This window comes from Salvelinus sp. IW2-2015, linkage group LG20 (assembly GCF_002910315.2).
Source record: "Salvelinus sp. IW2-2015 linkage group LG20, ASM291031v2, whole genome shotgun sequence".
Classification (NCBI taxonomy): Eukaryota; Metazoa; Chordata; class Actinopteri; order Salmoniformes; family Salmonidae; genus Salvelinus; species Salvelinus sp. IW2-2015.
The window spans coordinates 34664433-34689947 of NC_036860.1; the positions used below are offsets into that span (position 1 = coordinate 34664433).

Below are 25515 nucleotides of genomic sequence, written 5' to 3' on the forward strand. Positions count from 1 at the left end.
GGATCTCTGGAGCTCTGTCAGAGTGACCATCTGGTTCTTGGTCACCTCGCTGACCAAGGCCCTTCTCACCTGATTGGTCAGTTTGGCCATGCAGTCAGCTCTAGGAATAGTCTTGGTGATTTCAAACTTCTTCAATTTAAGAATGATGTCTTGTGGTCTTGTGGACCTTCAATGTTGCATACATTTTTTGGTACCCTTCCCCAGATCTGTGCCTTCGCACAATTCTGTGTCAGAGTTCTACGGACAATTCCTTTTACCTCATGGCTTGGTTTTTGCTCTGACATGCCCTGTCATCTGTGGGACCTTATGTAGTTGTACCATCAATMGATTTGACCACAGGTGGACTCCAAGTTGTAGAAACATCTCAAGGATGATCAATGGAAACAGGATGCACCTGAGCTCAATTTCGAGTCCGATAGCAAAGGGTCTAAGTACTTATGTAAATACGTTATTTCTGGATTTAAAAAATAAATAAATTAGCAAACATTTTGCCTTGACATTATGGGGTATTGTGTGTAGATTGGTGAGGGAATTTATTTTTTTATTCAATTTTAGAATAAGGCTGTAACATAACAAAATGTGGAAAAAAGTCAAGGGGTCTGAATACTTTCCGAATACACGGAGATGTCATGGATGAATGGATGTGTTTGTATGCGGTAATAAATAATCGTATGTATTTTATGAGAACGTTTCTCTCTGCTGTATGGACGCCACGACAGGTTATCTGCATCATATTTACTCTTATATAGACGCCTCAATACATTCCGTGGTTCCTCGGGTGTTGTTTCTCCATTTCTCTTTTCATACACTACATCTGATTCTACATCTAATTATTATGTAGAAATACATTCTGATGCAGTCAGTGGTTCCCAAACTTTTCTTAGCAAGGGACCCCTAATAATATCCCCTCTGTAGTATGGGTTAGTTAGTATGTAGTTTCCCCTCAAATGTATTCAGAGCATGACTTGATCCAGCTATCCTGCTTTCTTCTCTCTTCCCCTTTCCCTTTCTCCTCTCTCTCTCCCCTGACAGGTTGGGGACATCGTGTCTGTTATTGACATGCCCCCCAAAGAGGACACCACGTGGTGGAGGGGCAAGCACGGCTTTCAGGTTGGTGGCCCAGAAGCGCGCACACACACACACACACACACACACACACACACACACACACACACACACACACTGTGTTGCAGTCTAGAATCTGGGGTTGATAAGTTGCATACAGATGGCTTGGCATCCACATCTACTGATCTACGATAGACTCCACAAGGACAGGATTTCAATTGTGCTTTTCTCATTTGGTTCACATTTGGTTTGGCTGTTTAGCAAATTTTACTCAGTATTGGCTCATATTGTTCATTTGGGTGAAACATTTATCTTGTCAGTTAATACATACATACAAAATGCGTACAAAATAAGTGGTTGTTCTCGATCGGGATGTGATTGTATTAGCTTAGCTAAGTTTTCCAGTATTCCATTTAAAGTGAACAATAGTCTTTCTTTGAGCCCAATGAAGCCCAGTTTTGTGTGTCTGTTGATCCAGTCCAGCTGAACTTCCTGTGCCCTTCGCATTGAACCGCGGCAGTGTTCTGGTCATAGCTTACCCTTCGCATTGAACGCGGTTTCAGTGTTCTGGTCATAGCTTACCCTATCGCATTGAACCGCGGCAGTGTTCTGGTCATCGCTTACCCTTAGCATTGAACCGCGGCAGTGTTCTGGTCATAGCTTACCCTTCGCATTAACCGCGGCAGTGTTCTGGTCATCGCTTACCCTTAGCATTGAACCGCGGCAGTGTTCTGGTCAAGCTTACCCTTAGCATTGAACCGCGGCAGTGTTCTGGTCATAGCTTACCCTTAGCATTGAACCGCGGCAGTGTTCTGGTCATCAGCTTACCCTTAGCATTGAACCGCGGCAGTGTCTGGTCACAGCTTACCCTTAGCATTGAACCGCGGCAGTGTTTCTGGTGCATAGCTTACCCTTAGCATTGAACCGCGGCAGTGTTCTGGTCATAGCTTACCCTTAGCATTGAACCGCGGCAGTGTTCTGGTCATAGCTTACCCTTAGCATTGAACCGCGGCAGTATTCTGGTCATAGCTTACCCTTAGCATTGCCTCCTGCGCGCTTGGCTCTCCGCTCGCTGCCCCCCCAGGGATTCAGGCCAGCTGGGAGGGCAGCCATGTTGGACGGGGCTTCACAACATGTTATTGAACGCAGGGATGATCGGGAACTGTTGGGTTTGTTGTACTGTAGCTGTGTATATACTGAGTTGACAGAGGAGAGTAGCTTGTTTGTTTGGTTTTGGTATATCGAACAGAGTAAGGTTCCTTTGTTTTGTTAAAGATATTATCTCTCAAATTTTTCTATAATTTAACTCATGGCACTCATTCCTAGGAAGAATTGTCTCATACACACATGTCTTCAACAAAGATGTCATAAATATGTTATTACACAGTGTTGGTCCTTGAAACCAATCTGGATATTGGCGAAAACAACACTGTGTTTGTTACTACTAGATATTGAAACGTTGATTGGATGGTATGTCTATTAGCACAAAGCAGATGTCCATGTCCTCCCTCCTATCGCCACCGGAGGTCGGTCAGTCACCCTAGAGGCAGTCCGAGTCCGTCTGTGACTGGAGGTGGATAGGCAGCTGACATCTGTCTTTATTTACCAGCCTGACTGCAGAGCCTCATAGAAAGAGCGGCTGAGAGAGAGAGATAAAGGGAGGGAAGGAGAGAAAAGGCTGGAGGAGCAACAGAGAGGGAGAGAGCAAATCCAACCATGGAAAGGGTGAGCTGCATTTGATGAATGCTCAGCCATGAGTCAACTCTTTCTATAGTATAGTTCTGTTTGTCAGTCACGGGACAGCTGGACCTTGGATCCCTATGATAGTCACATTCAACCTTCAACCCCTTTATCAGTCACATTACTACAAGATGGAGGCAGTTTATGTTGCAAAGCGTGCAGGTTATGTACTCCTCAGCTAATAGAAYCACTTTGACAGTGTATTAGTGTAGTCTGGGTCTCTGTTAGGAATCGCACAAGTCAAGATGTGTTCCTCAGTGGACTAGATGATTAGTTGATAATAGCGGAATGGTTTTGTCATGCTGCTCTACTGGGAATGGCTTTGTTTTAGCAGTTTCCCCCGTCTTCATTAAAGCACGGTAAAATATTTATACCTAGTCTTCCTCCAAGCCCCTTAAGTGAAGCCTGGAGATCTTCTATTATAAAAAATGTATTTCTTAACACACAGTTTAACCTGAAGGCATCTTATGTCTATTTTGTATTGGTAGAATTAGTTGTGTTAGATCAGAAATGAATTGTTTTACACATGGTTATTGTTKATTCGTAAATACATTTGAAGATTACTTTTAACATCTGTGTTCAWTAAGGATATCTTGCTTTCTGGTTGACTGTGGAGATTTGAAACGATCACAGTCTGTTCCTGATCGTTCTTCTGATATAAAACATTTGGGGTATACACACGTGCARGCAGACAAACACACATATCCACCCCACCGGGGTTTACCTCCGCATCYGGTGGCACTGACAACTCCTAAATACCATAGCGTGGGCAGCTATTCAGCCACATGATCTTGACTGAACACTGCAACGAGCACAGCACAGTGCCAAATAGTATCCTCGGGTCAAAGTACGCCCCGCGCTGATCGTGCACCAACCTTTTAGTACATGTTTATACCAACTGCCTATGGACTCGTTAATACATAGAGAGGTCTCCAACAAAATACCCGGAACACAGTGGTGAAATGTTGATATTAACCGCACAACATTGAAGAAGGGCCTTTTTAAGTGGATGAAGCTTGTTTATCAGTCTTTAATGGTAATGCGCTCTTCACTCTCTCTCTCTCTCTCACTCACACTAACACACACACAACACACACACACACACACACACACACACACACACACACACACACACACACACACACACACGGTTACTGATCCTCTCTGCTCACTCTCGCTCTTGCTCTCTCTCACACACACACCACACACACACACACACACACACAACACACACACACACACACGGTTACTGATCCTCTCTGCTTACTCTCGCTCTCTCACACTAACACACACACACGGTTACTGATCCTCTCTGCTTACTCTCGCACTCTTCTCTCTCTCTCTAATAGTATTGTGTGTCCTCTCCCCAGGTTGGCTTCTTTCCCAGTGAGTGTGTGGAGCTGATAAACGACAAGGTGCCGCAGTCCGTCACCAACTCGGTGCCAAAACCAGGTACCGTACCTCCTCTCCAACAACCACAGTGAGGTGTCCTTGAATCTCCTAACGGTCGTTCCCACTGGGTGCTATGTTGTTTTGAGTGGTGTGTAGAWAAAGTATAAAGTACGGCTTATCAAAAAATGTGCGGTTGTTGTGGCTTTGACATTATTAACTATGAACGACTAACTAGATWTCTCTATTTCTGCTAGCAGGAAGCAATTGGTTATAGAAAATGTGTACCGTGTATATCAGTGTGATAAGGTATGATAATGTCTGGTGAGATTGGGGGTGGGGGGGATTCCCAACAAGGATCTCATCTGGAAGTGTGTGGTGTGATGTGGTGGATGGGATTTATGGTATGTCGTGGTGACTAAACTGCAGCAGGTGCTAGTGCCACTCTGTGGAGGAGTAAGGGTAATGCTCTACACAAGTGTCTCTGTCTCAGGCCAGCTGAGGCTAAAGCACCTAGCATTCCACCTGGAAGGTTTAGTGACAGCATAAGAGACTTGTGAGACTTGTGTATTCAACACAACACTAGACTGCAAAAGAAAAACATACAGTGCATTCGGAAAGTGTTCGGACCCCTTGACTTTTTCCACATTTTGTTACGTTACAGCCTTATTCTAAAATGTATAAAATTATTATTTATTCTCATCAATCTACACGTTACATCATAATGACAAAGCGAAAACAGGTTTTTTGAAATGTTTGCAAATGTATAAATAAAATTAAAAAACAGGTACCTTATTTACATACAGTACAAGTCAAAGGTTTGGACACACCTACTCATTCAAGGGTTTTTCTTTATTTGTATTATTTTCTACAGTGTAGAATAATAGTGAAGACATTAAAACTATGAAATAACACATATGGAATCATGTAGTAACCAAAAACGTGTTCAACAAATCAATATATTTTCTATTTTGGATTCTTCAAAGTAACCACCCTTTGCCTTGATGACAGCTTTGCACACTCTTGGCATTCTCTTTATCAGCTTCACTTGGAATGCTTTTCCAACAGTCTTGAAGGAGTTCCCACATATGCTGAGCACTTGTTGGCTGCTTTTCCTTCACTCTGTGGTCCAACTCATCCCAAACCATCTCAATTGGGTTGAGGTCGGGGGATTGTGCAGGCCAGGTCATCTAATGCAGCACTCCATCCCTCTCGTTCTTGGTCAAGTAGCCCTTACACAGCCTGGAGGTGTTTTGGGTCATTGTCCTGTTGAAAAACAAATGATAATCCCACTAAGCGCAAACCAGATGCGATAGCGTAGCGCTGTAGAAAGCTGTGGTAGCCATGCCTYTTAAGTGTGCCTTGAATTCAGTCAGCTTGCAGTCAGCTTGCAAGCCGAAGAACACAATCCCAACCATGAAGCACGGGGGTGGCAGCATCATGTTGTGMGGGTGCTTTGCTGCAGGAGGGACTGGTGCACTTCACAAACTAGATGGCATCATGAGGGAGGAAAAGTATGTGGATATATTGACGCAACATCTCAAGACATCAGTCAGGAAGTTAAAGCTTGGTCGCAAATGGGTCTTCTAAATGGACAATGACCCCAAGCATACTTCCAAAGTTGTGGCAAAATGGCTTAAGGACAACAAAGTCAAGGTATTGGAGTGGCCATCACAAAGCCCTGACCTCAATCCCATAGAAAATGTGTGGGCAGAACTGTAAAAGCAAAAACAAAGCCATGAGGTCGACGAAATTGTCTGCAGAGCTCCGACAAAGGATTGTGTCGAGGCACAGATCTGGGGAAGGGCACCAAAACATTTCTGCAGCATTGAAGGTCCCCAAGAACACAGTGGCCTCCATCGTTGTTAAATGGAAGAAGTTTAARCACCAAAACACTTCCTAGAGCTGGCCGCCTGGCKAAACTGAGCAATCGGATAGATGGGCCTTGGTCAGGGTGGTGACCAAGAACCTGATGGTCACTCTGACAGAGCTCCAGAGTTCCTCTGTTGAGGTTMGAGAAACTTCCAGAAGGACAACCATCTCTGCAGCACTCCACCAATCAGGCCTTTATGGTAGTGGCCAGACGGAAGCCACTCCTCAGTAAAAGGCACATGACAACCTACTTTGAGTTTGCCAAAAGGCACCTAATGGACTCTTAGAACATGAGAAACAAGATGCTCTGGTCTTATGAAACCAAGATTGAGCTCTTTGACCTGAATGTCAAGTGTCACATCTGGAGGAAACCAGTCATCTGTCATCACCTGGCCAATGCCATCTCTACGGRGAAGCATGGTGTAGGCAGCATCATGCTGTGTGGATGTTTTTCAGCGGCAGGGACTGGGAGACTAGTCAGGATCGAGGCAAAGATGAACGGCGCAAAGTACAAAAAGATCCTTGATGAAAACTTGCTCCGGAGTGCTCAGGACCTCAGACAATTTAATACATTTTAGAATAAGGCTGTAAAATAATAAAATGTGGAAAAAGTGAAGGGGTCTGAATAGTTTCCAAATGCACTGTAACACCTAGATCATTATATTGATATCTTTGCTTGAATGTGAAGTTACCGTATTACTATGTGTCCAATGAAAATTCCACTCCTGCAAAATTTCACAACATGATAAATGAATCCATAGTTATCACGCTCTTGAACAACCACTTAAACTCACGTCTCATGTCTCTGTTTGCACAATTTCAATACTAATCCAATGCAAACACGTATTGCTGATCTATAGCTAGCCAAAACAAACATAGGCCACCTCAGTGCCCAAAAACAAACACAGCCATTCAACACACGAGTYTAGCAAAAAGCCCTATTACATTCAGAAAGTACAGCCACAACATTCCGATAGGTGTAATAGAAATTCTGTCATGTTTGTACTGACACTCTCTAACACGGGTAATGCTCTTAGATGGATCGTGAAATGTTTTTGTTTTTCTTATTTTTGTCATGTCCCTGCCCATCTTCCGAAAACATCTGAAACCCTACCTCCTTCAAAGAATATCTTAAATAATACATCCGTCTTACCCCCCTTGTCTRTTCGTACTAGCACTGGCTTTGCTGAGAACTTGTTAATTGAGGACAAGTGTACTGACTATGACTGTGATATTTGGTTGTCTCACCTAGTGCATTCGTATTACAATAACTAACTGTAAGGCTCTCTGGATAYAAGCGTCTGCTAAATTACTAAAATGTAAATGCAATGTTTTGGAATGACCAAACTGCCAAGCCCTTTCCATGGCATCATGTCCTATTCCTATCCTATATCCTGAAATGGTATCCTATTCCCTATATAAAATGACCTACTTTTGGCCAAAGCTTCATTAGCTCTGGCCCAAAGTAGTGCCCTATATGGGGAATAAGGTACCATTTGGGACAGAGCCCCATGTACTCTCTCGCACAGCTAAAGGCATGTTTAGCCTAATTTATAGCAGCCTTGAAAAATCCCTTTCAATCCAAGGGGTGAATCACCCAATGACTGTGTCAGAATCTTCTCAGTTGCTTTGGGGTGGGCGGCCGGGTAGGAGCTGAACCATGCAAGGCCTGCTGGGAATGATATCAAGGCAGAGGGAACAGGGAAGTGATGACATGGCAAAAAAAAAGACAAACCCCACAAGTTCTGCAATGAGGAATAGCAACATCATCATAACTATGCAGTCAGGTTTTGTTAGGGGTTAAGGCCCAATGTTAAATGGCACACAGAAGTTAAAGCCAATGTTTCCCAGCATATTGTCAATATGAAAAGAATGCATCAAGTCATACTGTCACACAGAGTGTCCTGAATGCACACAAAGAAAGCACACTGTGGAAATTAGTCATGTTTGCTTGCCAAACCCTTTTGCTTTTAGGTGATCTCCTCTCTTTGGGCTGCCATGTTGTTCACAAACCTGACCATTTGCACGTCGTTTTTTTTGTTGCATGGCTTCACTCTGCTCAACAAATGTTTTAATCTTGTTGTTTATTTCACTGTCATCCCCTCTGTCCCCCACCACACCTCAGCATCCCCCTGCTCGGGTCTGCGGCCTGCCTCCTGGAGTCTCTTCCCACCCTGTGCGTGCTGGTATACACCCCCCTCTCCCCCTCACTCACACAGGCCCCGTTCAAGGCATCCTTCCTTCTTTCCTTCCTTGATGTAGTCAATGATTTAAAAAAAATTACGGGACAGGTAAAAGCCATGTGATGGAGCCATTGCAATCCCCTCTCCAATTATGTCTAATCAGTGATTAGAGAAAGGGAGGAAGGATGTACTTTTAAATCATTTGAACACGYCCACACACTTTTCTTCCCTACATTGTTTCCTCCTTTCACACCTGGTTGTCAAATTTAATTTGTTCATTACAACACTTAATCCTACTTTTTACTGCCTGACACCAATGTTGACAGTAAAAGTGATTTGATTTGCTGCCATTTCTTTCAATGACACTTCTACAAAGTTTAAGTATTCACTGTCCAATTATGTATTATGAAAGTGTCAGACGCCAAGCTATCTGACTGAGTGACAGTCTCAAAACAGAAAAAAAAACTGTTGTTCCTGCCATGCTCCTCCTCTAAACAGCACCATTCTCTCCCTCTCCGTTCCCCCTGCTCCTACCCTCCTCTCCTTCCCGTCCATCCGTCTGTGCACCTGCATGCAGATTTGGAGATGGAGAGTGTAAAGCAGGACAGTGCATGGGTGGCCGACCCATTAAACCACTACAGCCTGAGCTCAGGTAGACCCGTGTATCCATCCATACATGTGCCATAACCACCCCAGAGCTAACCCCCTACTAACGCACACGACACGCCACTGGGGCWCTCTGTCGGTCTGCCTGTTCACAAAGTCTTTACAATACCAATGCACTAGGACCAGAGTCCTTGGTTAATTATTAGTTAGTTACTCATCATTCTTAGTGCACTCTATGATGTAAAAAATATACTTCAGGAGCCTTCTCTTGGTGCGTGGGGACTCACTTGAACTGCTAAATCCACTCACTCTCTAACCTGAACACTTGTCGGAGTGAAACGTATCCACCTTTCTCAGATTCACATGCACTAGACTTGATTAGCTGATCACTAGATTTTTTCCCAATGAATGTGTTGCTTTGTTATTTAACCTTTTCATTTCAGGTTTATCAGGATTTATTTTTTAACTGTTCTCTGTATATGTAATTGAATGYACTGAAAAGATGATCATGCTGCTTTTTTCTTCAGACCTCTTGAATTGTCCCCCTATCTGTTTCCCAGTCAGCTGTAGTTGTCTACTCTGTTTGGTTTCACTTGAAAGACCTTCGGCTGTGGCTGGGGTCTAGACTGTTTTGATTTATTCAAGTCTCCTCTTTAAAGTGGGGGCTATATACAATTATCCTTTGGAGCATTAAGCATTGTCCTACAACAGCAAGAAGCACAGTCTTCTCTATGGTGACTGAAATTGCTACATTCCTAACAGGGGAACCCTGGCGTGTTCAAACYTACACTGACCAGCTCCCCATGCATGGAAAATGGCCTCTGTTCTTTTAGCCAGCTAACTGGGATTGAGATTTCTACCTCTGAAATGTCAGAGTGAGCCGATTGAAAGAAGTCCTTTGCAGTTGGCTGCACCTCTGTATGGAAATGCCTTTGAAATTGTCGATCTGAGTCACTGTGTAAAGCCYACAGGGTTCTCTGGAAAAAAAGTAAGCATTTTTAACTTGAGTGTAAAAAGACATCTGCAAACTGTCTCACTTGGATGAAGGGTTACGGTGTACCTGAACTTTTATGTTACTTTAAGTCTGATCCACTCATTCAAACACTGAAGTCTGAGCTACAGTGTAATCAGCTCTGCTCCTTTCTCCAGCCTGACTGCTGCAGTAGGGCAGGCGTTTGTCCAGATGTTCTGAACCCGCTACACTTTCCATCCCCTACTTCCTCCGTGGGCTGGAGATGGCTTCCTGTCTGGAGAGCAGTATAGTGACTTGGGCAGCTGTGAAGAGCGCAAACAAGCCAAGACAGCTGGATGTGTCTATGAGAAAAACAAAGTGAGAGATAGAAGGAAGGAGAGAGAGAATGTGTGAAGGAGACACTAAGATTTGTCCTGCTTCTCCCCACGGGACTTTGGTCGACACGTCCTGGGCCGTGAAACTATGTTAGGCACAGAGACCTAGTGTAGTTTGGGCCTGTGAGGAATGATGTGGGGAGATTGTATCGGAAACTTAAGCCCTCATTCTCTTTGATGCGGGACCAGGGTGCTCGCGCACCTACAATGACCCCTTAGGGTCGTGTTTTTGGTGTGCACACAACTTGTGCATAGTATGCCAAGGTGAATACAAAGGGAATGGTTTGTTTCATTTAAGCTACTTTTAGGAGTGGTTGTTTGAGAGTAACTGAAAGTAATCAAGGCGTTTCCCATGTCAGTTCATTTGAGAACGTCAAACCATATTACACAGTTAATTCTGTGTCCGAGTGGAGAGATTGAGAAAATATTACCTGAGTCTAAAAGGGAAGCTTAGTCTTCACCCTGCATGCATTGAATGCACATGCAGTGTGTACAGTTCCACAAAACGATGTGTGGTATGTTCTCCCACTATTTATTGCTTCTGTAGCATTGTTGCCCTGTAATATTGACAGATTTGTTGGTGCAGGAATAGCAATCTTTTTCAGAGGTGGAGTTTGCCCTTGCATCAGAATCTGCCACTTCATAGTAAATAGAGGATGTCCTTGTTGTTTGGCCTCAAGACAACTCCAACCATGATTTATTAGTTACATTTTTTACTTTGAATTTCAATTGCTCCTTGATCACATGACATAGACACTTCAAACCAACTTTGGATTGTTCACAAGGTAAGGACAAACATTGCACACTCTTTGCTTTTCCCCAAAAGCACTTTATTAATTTTATATAAATATTGTATAAATATAAAAACCACGTGACTTAACAACCTCATATCAACTGTTCATGTTGTACAACCTTTGCTTTTCTCATAAAATGATTCCTAAATGTATATACTGAACAAAAATATGAACGCAACGTGTAAATTGTTGGTCCCATGTTTCATGAGCTGAAATAAAAGATCCCAGAAATTGTCCATACTCACTGAAAGCGTATTTCTCTCAAGTTATGGGAACAAATTTGTTTACATCTCTGTCAGTGAGCATTTCTCCTTTGCCAAGATAATCCATCCACCTAACAGGTGTGGCATATCAAGAAGCTGATTAAACAGCATMGTCATTACACAGGTGCACCTTGTGCTGGGGACAATAAAACACCACTCTAAAATGTACACACAACGCAATGCCACAGATGTCAAGTTTTGAGGGAGAGTGCAATTGGCATGCTGACTGCAGGAATGTCCACCAGAGCTGTTGCCAGATAATTGAATGTTCATTTCTCTACCATAAGCTGCCTCCAATGTCGTTTTAGAGAATTTTGCAGTAGGTCCAACCGGCCTCTCAACCGCAGARCACGTGTATGGTATCATGAGGGCAAGCGGTTTGCTGGTTTCAATGTTGTGAACAGAGTGGTGGTGGGGTTATGGTATGGGCAGGCATAAGCTACGGACAACGAACACAATTGCATTTTATCGATGGCAATTTGAATGCACAAAAATACCATCAAATCAATTTTATTTGTCACATACGTGTTTAGCAGATGTTATTGCAGATGTAGCGAAATGCTTGTGTTTCTAGCTCCAACAGTGCAGTAATATCTAATAAGTAATATCTAACAATTTCACAACAATACACACAAATCTCAAGTAAAGGACCTAAGGCCCATTGTGAGGCCCATTTTTTAAGGTATCTGTGACCAACAGTATTRCCAGTTATGTGAAATCCATAGATTWGGGCCTAATGAATTTCTTTCGATTGATTTCCTCATATGAACGAATGTCTGGCGAATAGCGAATCTCAAACCAACTTTACCACTTTGAGAAACTTGATTTGAACACTTTTGTTCCAAGACAGTATATTATTTCCTAACAAATATGCCCTTTTGAGGCGCAAGATCGATTCAATTTTTCTATTACATGTTTTAATTTACGTGTACTTGTATGTGGTTCGTTCGGGTTGCTGTGGGTTCGTGTTGAAGCATGATATGGTTGTTATCATCATCGAAGTTACATATATTTACACAGCGAATGGCAAATTATTTAGTCATTCTTATTATACTGCAGYCACCACGACATTTATCTATTTTCAGCGTCATTAAACTATACAATGATTGCGAGTGACATTTTCATTTTCCTGCCTGCTCCCATAAAGAGAGGAAGGAATGACCCAATTTGAAACAGAATTGCGGTCGTATTCTACATAGATTGGCACAGCGTTTCCATGCGTTGTCTTGTGAATGTAGTTTTGTTGTAAACTGACACTGGAAGGGGCTGGTCATTACCTGAAAGGAAAAAAGTAAAGAATGCTTGAAGAAACTTCGTTTGGGGGGCTATTGACTAGCTGAGGAGCGAGGCGCACACTTATCCGAATTCTCTTTCGACTGCTATTCACTGTCCATTGGTGTACTGTACCATACGTTTTGTGATTTAAGTTTAGTCGGCGGTGTCTTTTGAAGTAATTAGTCATAAACCAAATGATAAGGAGTTGCAGTTACAGCAACAGCTTCTCYAAGGAAATGTCTACTGTTGACCTTGGATTCCCTATTTAAAGTCCCATCATAAAGTGAGAATCCCACGGTATGGGATTTAATTTYTTGTAGTTTAGTAAAGTGTGCACTCCAGTAGAATGGGGTTTGAAGCTGTCTTTCCTTGATGATTAATTATTTGGCACCTTTTCACCACTCATTGATTGACAACCTGAAATGATGTTGTCATTCAATGAGCTCGAGCCGTTTTGTTGATCTTCTCTGAAATTCTTTAAGATGCTTTTGATTATTTTCGATCACCAAATATAGATTCACYTGAAGTTATTGTTACAATGTAACAGTCATGGGGCAGTCCTGTCATGAAAGGGATTTTGGCAGTTGAAGCCCTTATCTACTTCCCCAGAGTCAAATGAACAGTTTCCACTAGTTACCACAGCCACAAAGTCAGACATTGCTATATCGTAAAAATGTATGTTAAAAAAAGGTCTCTTAAAGGTTAAGCATGTGGTTAGGGTTAATGTTAAAATCACATAAAGACAAGGAATTGTAGAAATAGGTGGGGTTTATGACTTTGTGTCTGTGGTAACTAGTGACAACTAGTTTGATGGACGTGGCTAACTATCATTAGCGCAATTGCTAACATACATTACATAGCTCTTGAAACTCAAATCAACCCAAACATTCCTTTGACAATTACCCTAAAAATGATTATTTGCCTCCTACTGAGTTTAATGAGGTACKGGCCATTGCCCAACTATGTATCGGGTTAGGTTGATGCTGCTTTCCCTGCTCGTTACCTTCAATGACTGAGCAAATTGTGATGGTCTGTTATAATTCAACAGCAGTTACAGTGCCTTGCAGAAGTYTTCATCCCCCTTGGCYTTTTTCCAATTTAGTTGCATTACAACCTGTAATTTAAATGGCTTTTATTTGGATTTCATGTAATGGACATACACAAAATAGTCCAAATTGGTGAAGTGAATTTATTTTTAAAAATACTTGTCAAAAGAAATTATGAGAATAATTAAAAACGGAAAAGTGGTGCGTGCATATGTATTCACCCCCTTTGCTATGAAGCCCCTAAATAAGATCTGGTGCAACCAATTACCTTCAGAAGTCAGATAATTAGTTAAATAAAGTCCACCTGTGTGCAATCTAAGTGTCACATGATCTCAGTATATATACACCTGTTCTGAAAGGCCCCAGAGTCTGCAARGCCACTAAGCAAGGGGCACCACCAAGCAAGCGGCACCATGAAGACCAAGGAGCTCTCCAAACAGTCCAGGGACAAAGTTGTGGAGAAGTACAGATCAGGGTTGGGTTATAAAAAAATATCTMAAACWTTGAACATCCCACGGAGCACCATTAAATCCAGTATTAAAAATGTAAAGAATATGGCAKRACAACAAACCTGCCAAGAGWGRSSCSCKCKKKAAKWCWRYMYSKKSKYKYYYGYGSYRWWWWKWKAGAGYSYKKAKAYAGASKKKAYAMAWKWRTMWYYYYGKMSRYKAYKMSRYCASKGSYGAMWMMYGWYTKTSTSRKRAMAYKKKCWRTAAGCCGTAKCACCACAGAGCTGGGCTTTACGGAAGAGTGGCCAGAAAAAAAGCCATTGCTTCAAGAAAACAATAAGCAAACACGTTTGGTATTCGCCAAAAGGCATGTGGGAGACTTCCCAAACATATGGAAGAAGGTACTCTGGTCAGATGAGACTAAAATGTAGTTTTTTGGCCATCAAGGAAAACGCTATGTCTGGTGKAAACCCAACACCTCTCATCACCCCGAGAACKRCATCCCCACAGTGAAGCGTGGTGGCAGCAGCATGCTGTGGGGGATGMTTTTGATTGTCAGGGACTGGGAAACTGGRCAGAATTGAAGGAATGATGGATGGCGCTTAATACACATTCGCTTGAAAAATMWGAAAAAYGCYTCAATAGTTTGTCCGTCTTGAGATGCCGTACCCAGTATACACTTCCTCAAAAATAGTCAGAATTAATCTAAGATAAAATMYATGACAGATTTKTTGAGTTGACATTTGAGGAGATCTTATTCGCACAATTTTACACCTAAGATATTTGGTGCAGTATTTCTCAAGTGAATGYCAACAAACCGTTGACCAATCACCAACGAAGGGGCGGAGCCTTCAGCWACCGACTTCAGCTTGCATTGAGAAAAAATTAAATGTTCACGAACAGCCAAAAAAACACTTGCCAAAGACCAGAACAAACAAAATATCTCCAAATGTAGTCATAATATATGCAGGAACTGTTCTGAACTGTTTTGGATTGGAAGCATGCATTTTATAGAGTGGGAGCATTGTGCTGCCTTGAGACAATGTTTACATTCTTCACCAAGGCAGGTCCTATGGTATTCCATGGGGAAAACTGCTATAGAATATTGAAAAATGGCACCTTTGAGAGATTAATACATTAACACAGTTTAATGGTCTTCTCCAATTATATGCAAGCTGTGGCCCAAAKATATATTTAACTGCCAGTGGTGTCCATGTGAGCCAGTTAARCAACAATGCAGTTATGAAAAAATAAGTGTTAAGAAGAACTTGGCYCTCCGGTACCACTTGCCGTGTGGTAGCAGACTAGGGTGGCTGGAGTCTTTGGCAATCTTTAGGGCCTTCCTCTGGCACTTCTTGTTATATAGGTCTTGGATGGCAGGAYGCTTGGCCCCAGTGATGMACTGGGCCGTACACACTACCCTCTGTAGTGCCTTGCGGTCGGAGGCCGAGCAGTTCCCATACCAGGCGGTGATGCAACTAGTCAGGATGCCCTTGATGGTGTAGCTGTATAAACGTTTTGAGGATCTGAGGACSCATGCCAAATCTTTTCAGTCTCCTGAGGGYGAATAGGCTTGTTGTGCCCTCTTCACAACTGTCTTGGTGTGTTTGGAAAATGACAGTTCTTTGYTGATGTGGACACCAAGAAACTTGAAGCTCTCACCCTGCTCCACTACAGCCCTGTTGATGAGAATGGGAGTGTGCTCYTTCTTACTTTTCCTGTAGTTCACAATCACCTCCTTTGTCCTGATCATGTTGAGGGAGAGGTTGTTATTCTGGCACCACACTGCCAGGRCTCTGACCTCCTCCCTATAGGCTCTCATTGTTGTCGGGGATCAGGGATAACACTGTTTTGTCGTCGGCAAACTTGATGGTGTTGGAGTCGTGCTTGGCCATGAAGTCTTGGGGGAAAAGGGAGTATAGGAGGGGCCTGAGCACGCACCCCTGAGGGGCCCCTGTGTTGAGGATCAGCGTGGCAGATGCGTTGTTACCTACCCTTACCACCTCGGGGCAGCCAGTCAGGAAGTCCAGGATCCAGTTGCAGAGAGAGGTGTTTAGTCCCAGGGTCCTTAGCTTAGTGATGCGCTTTGAGGGCATAAAAAAATTTAATGGATTCTGGTTGGGGTACGTACGGTCACTGTGGGGACGACGTCATCGATGCACTTATTGATGAAGCCAGTGACTGATGTGGTGTACMRCTCAATGCCATCGGATGAACCCCGAAACATATCTTGGGTGGACCAGAGAGTTCATTCTGACGTCTTATTTTCAGCAAGTCCACATGAAACTGCTTTGTAAGACATCCATCTTAGCCTTTATCGAGATAAGGTTTATGACATTTAAACTGAAAAGCCAAATMTACCTCTAAAGGATCACAGCTATGAATCAATTTAATTCATGTCATTATATGATGTCATTGCCACAACTCAGAGGAGATGAATGGTGAAATGAAAATTCAACACAATTTTTGTGAGCATAAGGGAATTGTGAAGGAGTTTGAACCATAGAAATAGAATAGGTCTGCCTATAAGACACTTATAACTACAGTGGCTTGCGAAAGTATTCACCCCCCTTGGCGTTTTTCATATTTTGTTGCCTTACAAAATTATTAAAAATTAAAATTGATTTTTGGGGGGTTTGTATCATTTAATTTACACAACATGCCTACCACTTTGAAAATGATTTTTTTTAAATTGTGTAACAAGAAATAATACAAAAAAATGAAAACTTGAGGGTACTATTCACCCCCCCCAAAGTCAATACTTTGTAGAGCCACCTTTTAGAGCAATTACAGCTGTCTCTTAGGATATGTCCCTCTAAACTTGACACATCTAGCCACTGGGATTTTTGCCCATTCTTCAAGGCAAAACTGCTCCTGCTCCTTCAAGTTGGATGGGTTCCGCTGGTCTACAGCTTATCTTTAAGTCATACCACAGATTCTCAATTGGATTGAGGTCTGGGCTTTGACTAGGCCATTCCAAGACATTTAAATGTTTCCCCTTGAACCACCGAGTGTTGCTTTAGCAGTATGCTTAGGGTCATTGTCCTGTTGGAAGGTGAACCTCCATCTCAGTCTCAAATCTCTGGAAGACTGAAACAGGTTTCCCTCAAGAATTTCCCTGTATTAAGGGAGTATGCGAGCACACTGGTTCGCACCAGCCAAACAGAGGTATGCGGAAGGCTTTAAGAGAGTCTCTTGTAAAGAGYGGGAGGGGGTAATTGAGCAGGGAACTGGAGTGTGAAGCCTGTTGATCATGAGTAGGTTGCAATAAGGCTCTCCTAATAGAACATGAGGTTGACATAATAGTTGGATTCCGTTTACATTTCTCTCCAGTAGTATTGTTGGACTGATGTTGCAAGTAGATAACACTTCAATCGACAGACTTATATCCATTGGACTTACTTGGAAACGCATGGTTTAGTTTCATGGCATAAGCATACCTTTTTTGTCAGTGTTATCTCGGCAATCTAAGCAACAATCTCAATTCCAGAGAGGTTTCAACCAATGCCCCTCTCAACACTAACGTTGACCTTGTGGTTTGCGTCTACGTTCGGCCTGCGCGCATCCTTTGAAACGACCCAACCTAATGGAATTGAATGTGGCTGTTGATGCGGGGCCGATAGCAGAGAACGAGCGTGATGTTTGCTTTACCACACATCCGGTCCCAGAGCACACTGGAGCCTCACCTATCACGTGTGCTCCAGCAATCAGTTTTGATAGCTCACAGTCTATGGCCTCCATCCAAGCTTTGGCTCCTCTTCGTTTCTCTCTCTCTCCCCCTCTGTCATTCTTTCTCCCTCTCCACATGTTAGTTCAGCAGCAGCTGTCATGGCGTGCAGAGAGTGGAATTTTTCCTGCCCCAGAAGGAACATAAGAGGGGAAGAAGAAAAAAAGAAAATTGAGATCCTTCTATTTCCCACTGATATTCTGATCCAAACGTTTCCCTGGATAATCTTGGGAATGGCCTGAGTAGGAGAAACAAAAATGTTGGCAGGAAATCTGGTTAATTACGAATAGCTTTATCGATCGATTTTGACTGAGAGGATAGCTATGCAAAAGTGCTAAATGGAATGTTATTGTTAGTGGTGAGACCAAGTCATTATTATTCGAGTCACAACCAAACATGAAGCAGAAATGTCTAAGTGTAATAAACGCTACGGCGATGGAATGATGAAACGCCATCAATTATTGTAGGATTAGATGGAATATAGATTTACCACATATGCATTTAAATGTGTAAAAACAACCGCAAACATTTCAACAAGAGAACAACGCGCTATCCACTGGCAGGAGTTTGCCACAGAAATATTACATTTTAACAACAAATTCCAAATGCAACCTAATTAAAATATKAATTTCAAGCAATTTTGAAATACCAAAAGACCAGTAGGCCTATGCTAGTAATTGTTGCTTGATGCCTCATTGCTAGTTAGATTGCAAAGTAAGTTCATTTTCTTGATCACCAAACAATTGTTGGAGCTGCATATTTATTATGGCAATCCTCGCTCCCTACAATTTGATATTTGCACTGCACAGCAAATCAGRAATCTGTCAGCTCACCCYATCTGTGTTGATTGACAGTTTGCTAGTCCAATCAGYGGGCAGCGTGTGTTTCACTAGCCAAGGGCGACGCTGCGGCTACTCACTCTGGCTGCATGGAGAGTCATCCAGGGAGACTCTGTGCCACAAAATGAATAACAAAATGTTWWWAAAAACCTGGCCAGATAATTTCAAGTCATTAGTCTCAAGTCGGAMTCATGAGGCCCAYGTCAAGTCTCAAGTTATTTTATTTTATAGTCCATAACTGTTGTTAGTGCCCTCTACACTAGTACTTAACTGTGAACATTAAAGATAAAGAACAGACAGTAGCTGCTTTGTGTTGACTCTGACAGTCATGTATAAAAACTGTCTGTGTGTGTGCCTCTGCAGCCTGCATTATGTTGGCATATTTCATAATGCTGCTTACAGTGCTTTACTAGTCCTAATTAATGACGCTTTCCTTTCAAAATGTCAAAAGTTTTATTACTGTATGAGCATCCTGAAATATCATTACAMTCAGCCACACCAGTTTTATCACAACAATGCTCCCCATAACTGTCAAAATTCCTCACATTTTTGAATGCCAGTTGATTCTTCTTTGTCCTAGAGTTTCTCATGCAGATCTCAGGGTGAGATGCTGGCTTTAATTTGACTTGCTGTGGACCGTGGAGACTTCCACCCTGTCCAAGCATCATGGGAGCCATCCAACCACCAGAGGAGCAACTCTCTGCCCCGCTGACTATGACTCAGACATTTGATAGGTTTCCAGATGCATACCATGATATAAGAAGCTTTCAGCCACCGCTGGGAAAGTTGCATCACCCCGATCATCTAGCGTGGGGGGCGTTTTGTKCGGCTGCTAGTCTTAAATCTGAGAGTTAATGTAGCGGAGTACAGTGTGTTGCTTTACCCGACCGTGTGCGATATTTCAACCATATGGTTTTCACTTTGGAGGCTTTCGCCAAGGATGTATGAAACAATGAGCTCATCATTGTCCCGCAGTCAATTCGATTCTCTGAAGAGCATCTCTCGAATTTCCCCYTTCGCTGTCAGCGGAGTTGACATTGAGCAGAGCAATCTTCAGACTTGTGCTCGTATCCACTTCAGTTGATGTGGGTTCCTAAATAACAGTGACAGTCGGTGTAGGCCTATACAATTGCTCCATCGGCACCCACTTGTTATGCAAAGCCTTTTTGATGCCTCAACAGTTGGTAAACAAAGGTGCTTCAGCAGTTTGTGGTGGGATACAGCACCAAGACATTTTTCACTTTCTCACAGGGGAAATCCTAGCTCCACTTAGCTTGAAATGGAGCAAAACAGAAAGTATGGTTCATGATTTAGAAGCAATGTGCTTTTTATCATTTGTACTCAATATAAACACAAGTGAAAGTGCTTTCGGCTATATATGTCTGGTAGGGCTGAGCCCACTGTTTGGTCGATAGGCTGTTGGTCAARCAATATATATATATTTTTTTGTTGCAGTAGCAAATATATCTACACTGAGCAAAAATATAAATGCAACATGTAAAGTGTTGGTCTCATGTTTCATGAGCTGAAATAAAAAATCCCAGAAATGTTCAATATGCTCAAAAAGCTTATTTCTCTCAAATTTGCACAAATTTGTTTGCGTCCCAGTTAGTGAGCATTTCTCCTTTGCCAAGATAATCCATCCACCTGACAGGTGTGGCAAATCAAGAAGCTGATTAAACAGAATGATCATTACAAAGGTGAACCTGGTGCTGGGGACAAGTAAAAGCCACTTTAAAATGTTGAGTTTTGTCACACAATGCCACAGATGTCTCAAGTTTTGAGGGAGCGTGCAGTTGGCATGCTGTCTGCAGGAATGTCCACCAGAGCTGTTGCCAGATAACTAAATGTTCAGTTACGACGCTGGACCAATTGTGCGCCGCCCCATGGGTCTCCCGGTCGCGGCCGGCTGCGACAGAGCCTGGACTCGAACCCTGAGTCTCTAGTGGCACAGTGCTTTAGACCACTGCACCACTCGGGAGGCCCTGGATATTTATTTTCATCAGGATATTTTCTTCCTGCAGGCTGCAACGTTTTTATTAGTTGGTTTTATTTAGGCCATTTTTACAAAGTTGGCAATAGAAGTAACTTTTTAGTTTTATCATTTTCATTTAGATTTTAATTCAATTTTGATTAACCACAAGACTGATTGAAGATACGACATTATTATAAATTCAATTAAACTGTTCCAAGAAAATGTGCATATGAAAACCATAACTGGCACGCAGATCGGTAGAAATTGTAAGATAAATTGGCATTCCACATGAGAAAGGTTGCCGTCTCCTCGTGTGTCCTTTTACCGGCAAAAGCAGAATCTGCGAAAGCCAGCAGGAGCGGGAGGAGGATGGTCAGGTTTCTCTTGCCCCCTCTTCAGTCATTTCTCTTTTTTCATCCAACAGAGCATCAGACAAGCTCAATGCAATATAGTTGATTTTATTAAAAGGGTAGCTTATTTGTTTGTAGTCTGTAGAAGGAATGTTGGTTACCCTGCAACGTGTCAGCCAATGCAGACGGCTTATTTGTTTTGTAGTCTGTAGAGGGAATGTTGGTTACCCTGCAACGTGTCAGCCAATGCGGACGGCTTATTTGTGTTCCGTTGGAGAAACTCTATTCTCTTTTTGGGGGAAAATATGGCTCTGTGATCTACACTTTGCAGTGGAGGATTTGTGAACAAAGGTTTGCGGGCATGCCAACTCCATTGTTCTCTCCAAAAGCTGTGGTAGCTTTTCCACATTGTTCCCAATGGATAAAACAACTGGGGTCCATACTTGAAAGGCTTAGACCTATTTCCAGACCCATTAATTGTCTTGTGAAGCTTGGGTCATTACAGTCTCAAGAAATCATCCCATGTTGTAAAAGGGCTGGCGTTAGAAGAAGAAAGAAAACGGTTATTCACAGGGACTGGCTTATTCAGACTTTTTCCCACCTCTGATGTGTTATGTTTCCATTGAACTTTGGATTGAACATTTTGCAAAGATCTAATGAAAGCATGCTGACTTTACTGGTATGCATGCATCACTTTGCACAGCTCACCATTTTAAATGCGTTATTTCATGTTGCGMAGGCGGGCAACACCAGCTGAACACCTGCGAGAGTGTTTATTAAGCATATTGTGTGTTTCCCTGTTTCCGGCAGTGTCTAAGAAGCACGGGAAGCTGATCACGTTCCTGCGCACCTTCATGAAGTCCCGGCCCACCAAGCAGAAGCTGAAGCAGCGGGGCATCCTCCGGGAGAGGGTGTTTGGCTGTGACCTGGGAGAGCACCTCCTCAACTCGGGCCACGATGGTGAGACTTACACTCTCTTTCACTCTCTCTGTCTCTCACTCACTCTCTTTCTCTCGCGCTCTCTCACACACACATACCCCCAGATGTTCTTCAGCTTTGACCTCATTTGTGGTGTTTTGGCGACTTGAAACGCACACATGCAAACACTAACATGCTGAGGGGTGTTCTCAGYATGAACAGTCGCCCTTGTTTGTGCAATATGGTCACTCACAGTATGGTAAAAGGGTCGACTAGTCTCCACCTAACATTGCTGTAATGCAAGGCTCGGCTCAAACTTGTCTCAACTCCYGTAGAGGCTAGAGCYAGGTTGAGCTGTTGAGAGTTCAGGTGGGCTTTCACGCTTCAGCAAACAAAGGAGAAGYGGGCTACTCAACAACAATGACAAAAATCATGAGAATGGCTTACCAAGAAAAACTTCCAAAAAGGACTAACTCGAGATAAAAAGGAGTTGGAGCACTCAACAACGAAAAAGGGCACTTTAATCCATTGTACACGATGCAAACAGATGACTGACGTTTCGACGTCAATCTGATGTCTTCCTCAGAGTGACCTGACCATTGCACTTAGCTCCTGTTTATAGCCCAGTGGCCTATTGACACACAATGTAAAAAAWATATATATATGAGAAATAGTGTTTAAATATACATAGGTGATATTTGGGTGTCTGAATCAGGAGACACAGAGACCCTAAAAATCAAGGCAACAACATTATAGAAATGAGGACAGTGAAAAATCATTGTTTAGCCACTTTGGATCCACAGTGTCTGAGGAGTACTGCCAGAATACCTCTTTGTTTGAATTTACGTACGATATCACCTCCTTGGTGAAATTAGACACGTTCTGTGGGTACAAAGTGGCACGCAATAGCATAGTCCGTGTTTTTATTTCGAATAGCAGCCTTATGTTCTGCGATGCSAAGATTCAATGCTTAAGTTTGACCAATATAGAGTAAGCAGCCCAGCAGATGCATTTGAGCAGGTATATCACGTTTGTGGTGCTACAATTACTGAATCTTTATATTTTGTGTTCTTTACCTGTTCTCGGGTAAACAGATGCGAGGGTGGCAATGTTGTGAACTCTCYTACATTTGGATCACTGTTGAGGATGTTAGTGTTTCAATTTGAGATTGTGGTCAGATAAGTTCATATAAAAAATGTACTTGAGGTTGAGCTGTTGTTCACTGACCCATACAGCTCGATGGGCCGGGCATGCAGAGAGAACCCGACCACCCCCGGTGCCCAGGGAGGGTTGCCACGGCAACTGAGGTGGCTTACAGAAAGTGTAGTGGTCTAGTCGGCAGTGTGGTTAAAGGGAGATTTCGCCTCTCCACTGATCTGGAGCCTGAGGGATCTGGCAACACATGCTTTGTTTGCACCRAAATCCATCCTGAGCCGTCTGTTCTGTCAGCCATCTTCACCACTACTAGCCTCTTCTGCTCTGTTCAGATTGGCCGCCATCACACTGCATTACAGTGGCAGGACTCATACTGTTGCACAAGTACAATACTGCCCATGTTGTCAGTGGTGTGGCTTGAGGAGAAGCAGGCGTCCGTCTAGGAAATAATACTCTGATGGGTTTTTCTTTGGCAATTTGTATGCTACGTACATAGCACATATTCAGCTTATATTTGAATGGCAGTGGTTTTAGATGCCGTTCAGTCTTTGTGAATGAAGAGTCAGACAGTCTTCAAATCACATGCCTTGAGTTGTCCTCATTATATAAGCACGTGCTATGTTTGTTTACACACACATCTGTCATGTGAGAAAGGAGATGACAGACTTGCGATCTCAGAGATGGTAACTCTTATGACYGACAGCCAGTCAGAGCCGTCGGAACGGAGATAGATGTCAAACGACACAACCGTACTTTACCTTTCAAACTGGAGCAGAGCAGTGCTCCCCAACAGTAACGAGATTGGGGATGACATCAGGGATAGATGACATGACATCACTGCACAGCTCCGGAMATGACATCTGTCCTGACTTTATGGGTCAGCCTCAGTTGCTGTATGTCTGTATGAGCAGCACAGCTTTCATACCAAGCTGTCAAATGTCTTGTTTGAATGTCACATAAATGCAGGCCTAGACAAATGTTATATGATGTCATAAGCTAGCTTCTCCCTCGTGTGATGTGCTTAAGGTAACTCCTCTATCGTTGACTATCATCATACAGTTGAAGTCGGAAGTTTACATACACCTTAGCCAAATACATTTAAATTCAGTTTTGTCAGTCACAATTGCTGACATCTAATCCTAGTAAAAATTCCCTGTCTTAGGTCAGTTAGGATCACCACTTTATTTTAAGAATGTGAAATGTCAGAATAATAGGAGAGTGATTTATTTCAGCTTTTATTTKTTTCATCACATTCCCAGTGGGTCAGAAGTTTACATACACTCAATTAGTATTTGGTAGCGTTGCCTTTAAATTGTTTAACTTGGGTGAAACGTTTCGGGTAGCCTTCCACAAGCTTCCCACAATAAGTTGGGTGAATTTTGGCCCATTCCTCCTGACAGAGCTGGTGTAACTGAGTCAGGTTTGTAGGCCTCCTTGCTCAAACACACTTTTTCAGTTCAGCCCACAAATGTTCTATGCGATTGAGGTCAGGGCTTTGTTTTTGCTTTGTCGTTGTGGGGTATTGTGTGTAGATTAATGAATTATTAATAATAATTTAATAAATTTTAGAATAAGGCTGTAACGTAACAACATGTGGGAAAAGTCAAGGGGTCTGAATACTTTCCGAATGRACTGTATATGTTGACGAGGGTGGGGCTTAAGCTGCATCGCTTTCTCAGCCCTTGGCCCTAAGGAAATAAATCTGTATTTCTTTGCCAATTTTAACCTCACACTTACTGTTTGTGTACATGGCTTTTATAATGTGTTTTCCACCCCAACACTGCTTTCCTCAACTTATATAGCAGACCCTCATGCCAAATTGAGGCACGCTTTTTTTTTACATCAACAAAGCATGAGAAGACTTTGGTTTTGTTTTGTTTGTTTGTCAATAATGGTGTGCAGGGTGAATACGTGGTCTGCCATACAGTAATTTGGTTAAAAGGCAATTTACATTTGCTTAGGACATTGTTTTCACTGCTGTTAATAATAATGCAGAGAATTTTCACGCAGTTGCTATTGACGCATATCCCACGATAGTTATTTGGGTCGAATTTGTCTCCACTTTTGTGGATTTGGGTGAGCTGAGGTGAGGATGATGTTAGTGTTTAAGTGAAGCCAATTGTAATTTCTATTCTGTATATTTTATCAGGCTCCCGAGTGGCGCAGTGATAAAAGGCACTGCATCTCATTGCTAGAGGCGTCACTACAGACCCTGGTTCGATTTCAGTTTTATTTTTTTTATATATAAGGAAGCTGAGAGGTCAATTATACTATTTAGGCTTTGTACTGCCACCTTCACTACTGCAGTAAAACGTTTTGTCCAGGAAGTTGTCTAAAATGCATTGGATTTGTTGTTGGCTAATTGTTTTCTGGTAAGTTTCCTCACTATTTTCCATCCATGTATAACATTTCATAATAGTATGCAGTTTGTTCYGCTTTTATGCCTCATGATTGAGTATTGCTCTGTTCAAGTAGTCTGTGATTTTGCTGTTAGGCTGTAACATAACATAAAATGTGGAAAA

At 42.6% G+C, this 25515-nt stretch overlaps 1 protein-coding gene across 5 annotated transcripts in view; it reads left to right on the forward strand.

Moving 5' to 3' along the window:
* The window catches only part of arhgap32b (Rho GTPase activating protein 32b), a 210639-nt gene that overhangs the window by 164607 nt on the left and 20517 nt on the right, over positions 1 to 25515 (forward strand). For 2 of the 5 annotated variants that reach the window (XM_024013752.1, XM_024013751.1), the window contains 5 exons: positions 1033 to 1110; positions 4176 to 4257; positions 8192 to 8242; positions 8827 to 8901; positions 21731 to 21880. In XM_024013752.1, the coding sequence (XP_023869520.1) occupies positions 1033 to 1110; positions 4176 to 4257; positions 8192 to 8242; positions 8827 to 8901; positions 21731 to 21880 (436 nt within the window). Of the gene's footprint in view, positions 1 to 1032; positions 1111 to 2644; positions 2791 to 3360; positions 3842 to 4175; positions 4258 to 8191; positions 8243 to 8826; positions 8902 to 21730; positions 21881 to 25515 lie in introns of those variants that run through there. The other 3 variants (XM_024013755.2, XM_024013754.2, XM_070449358.1) reach the window with 3 other exon arrangements.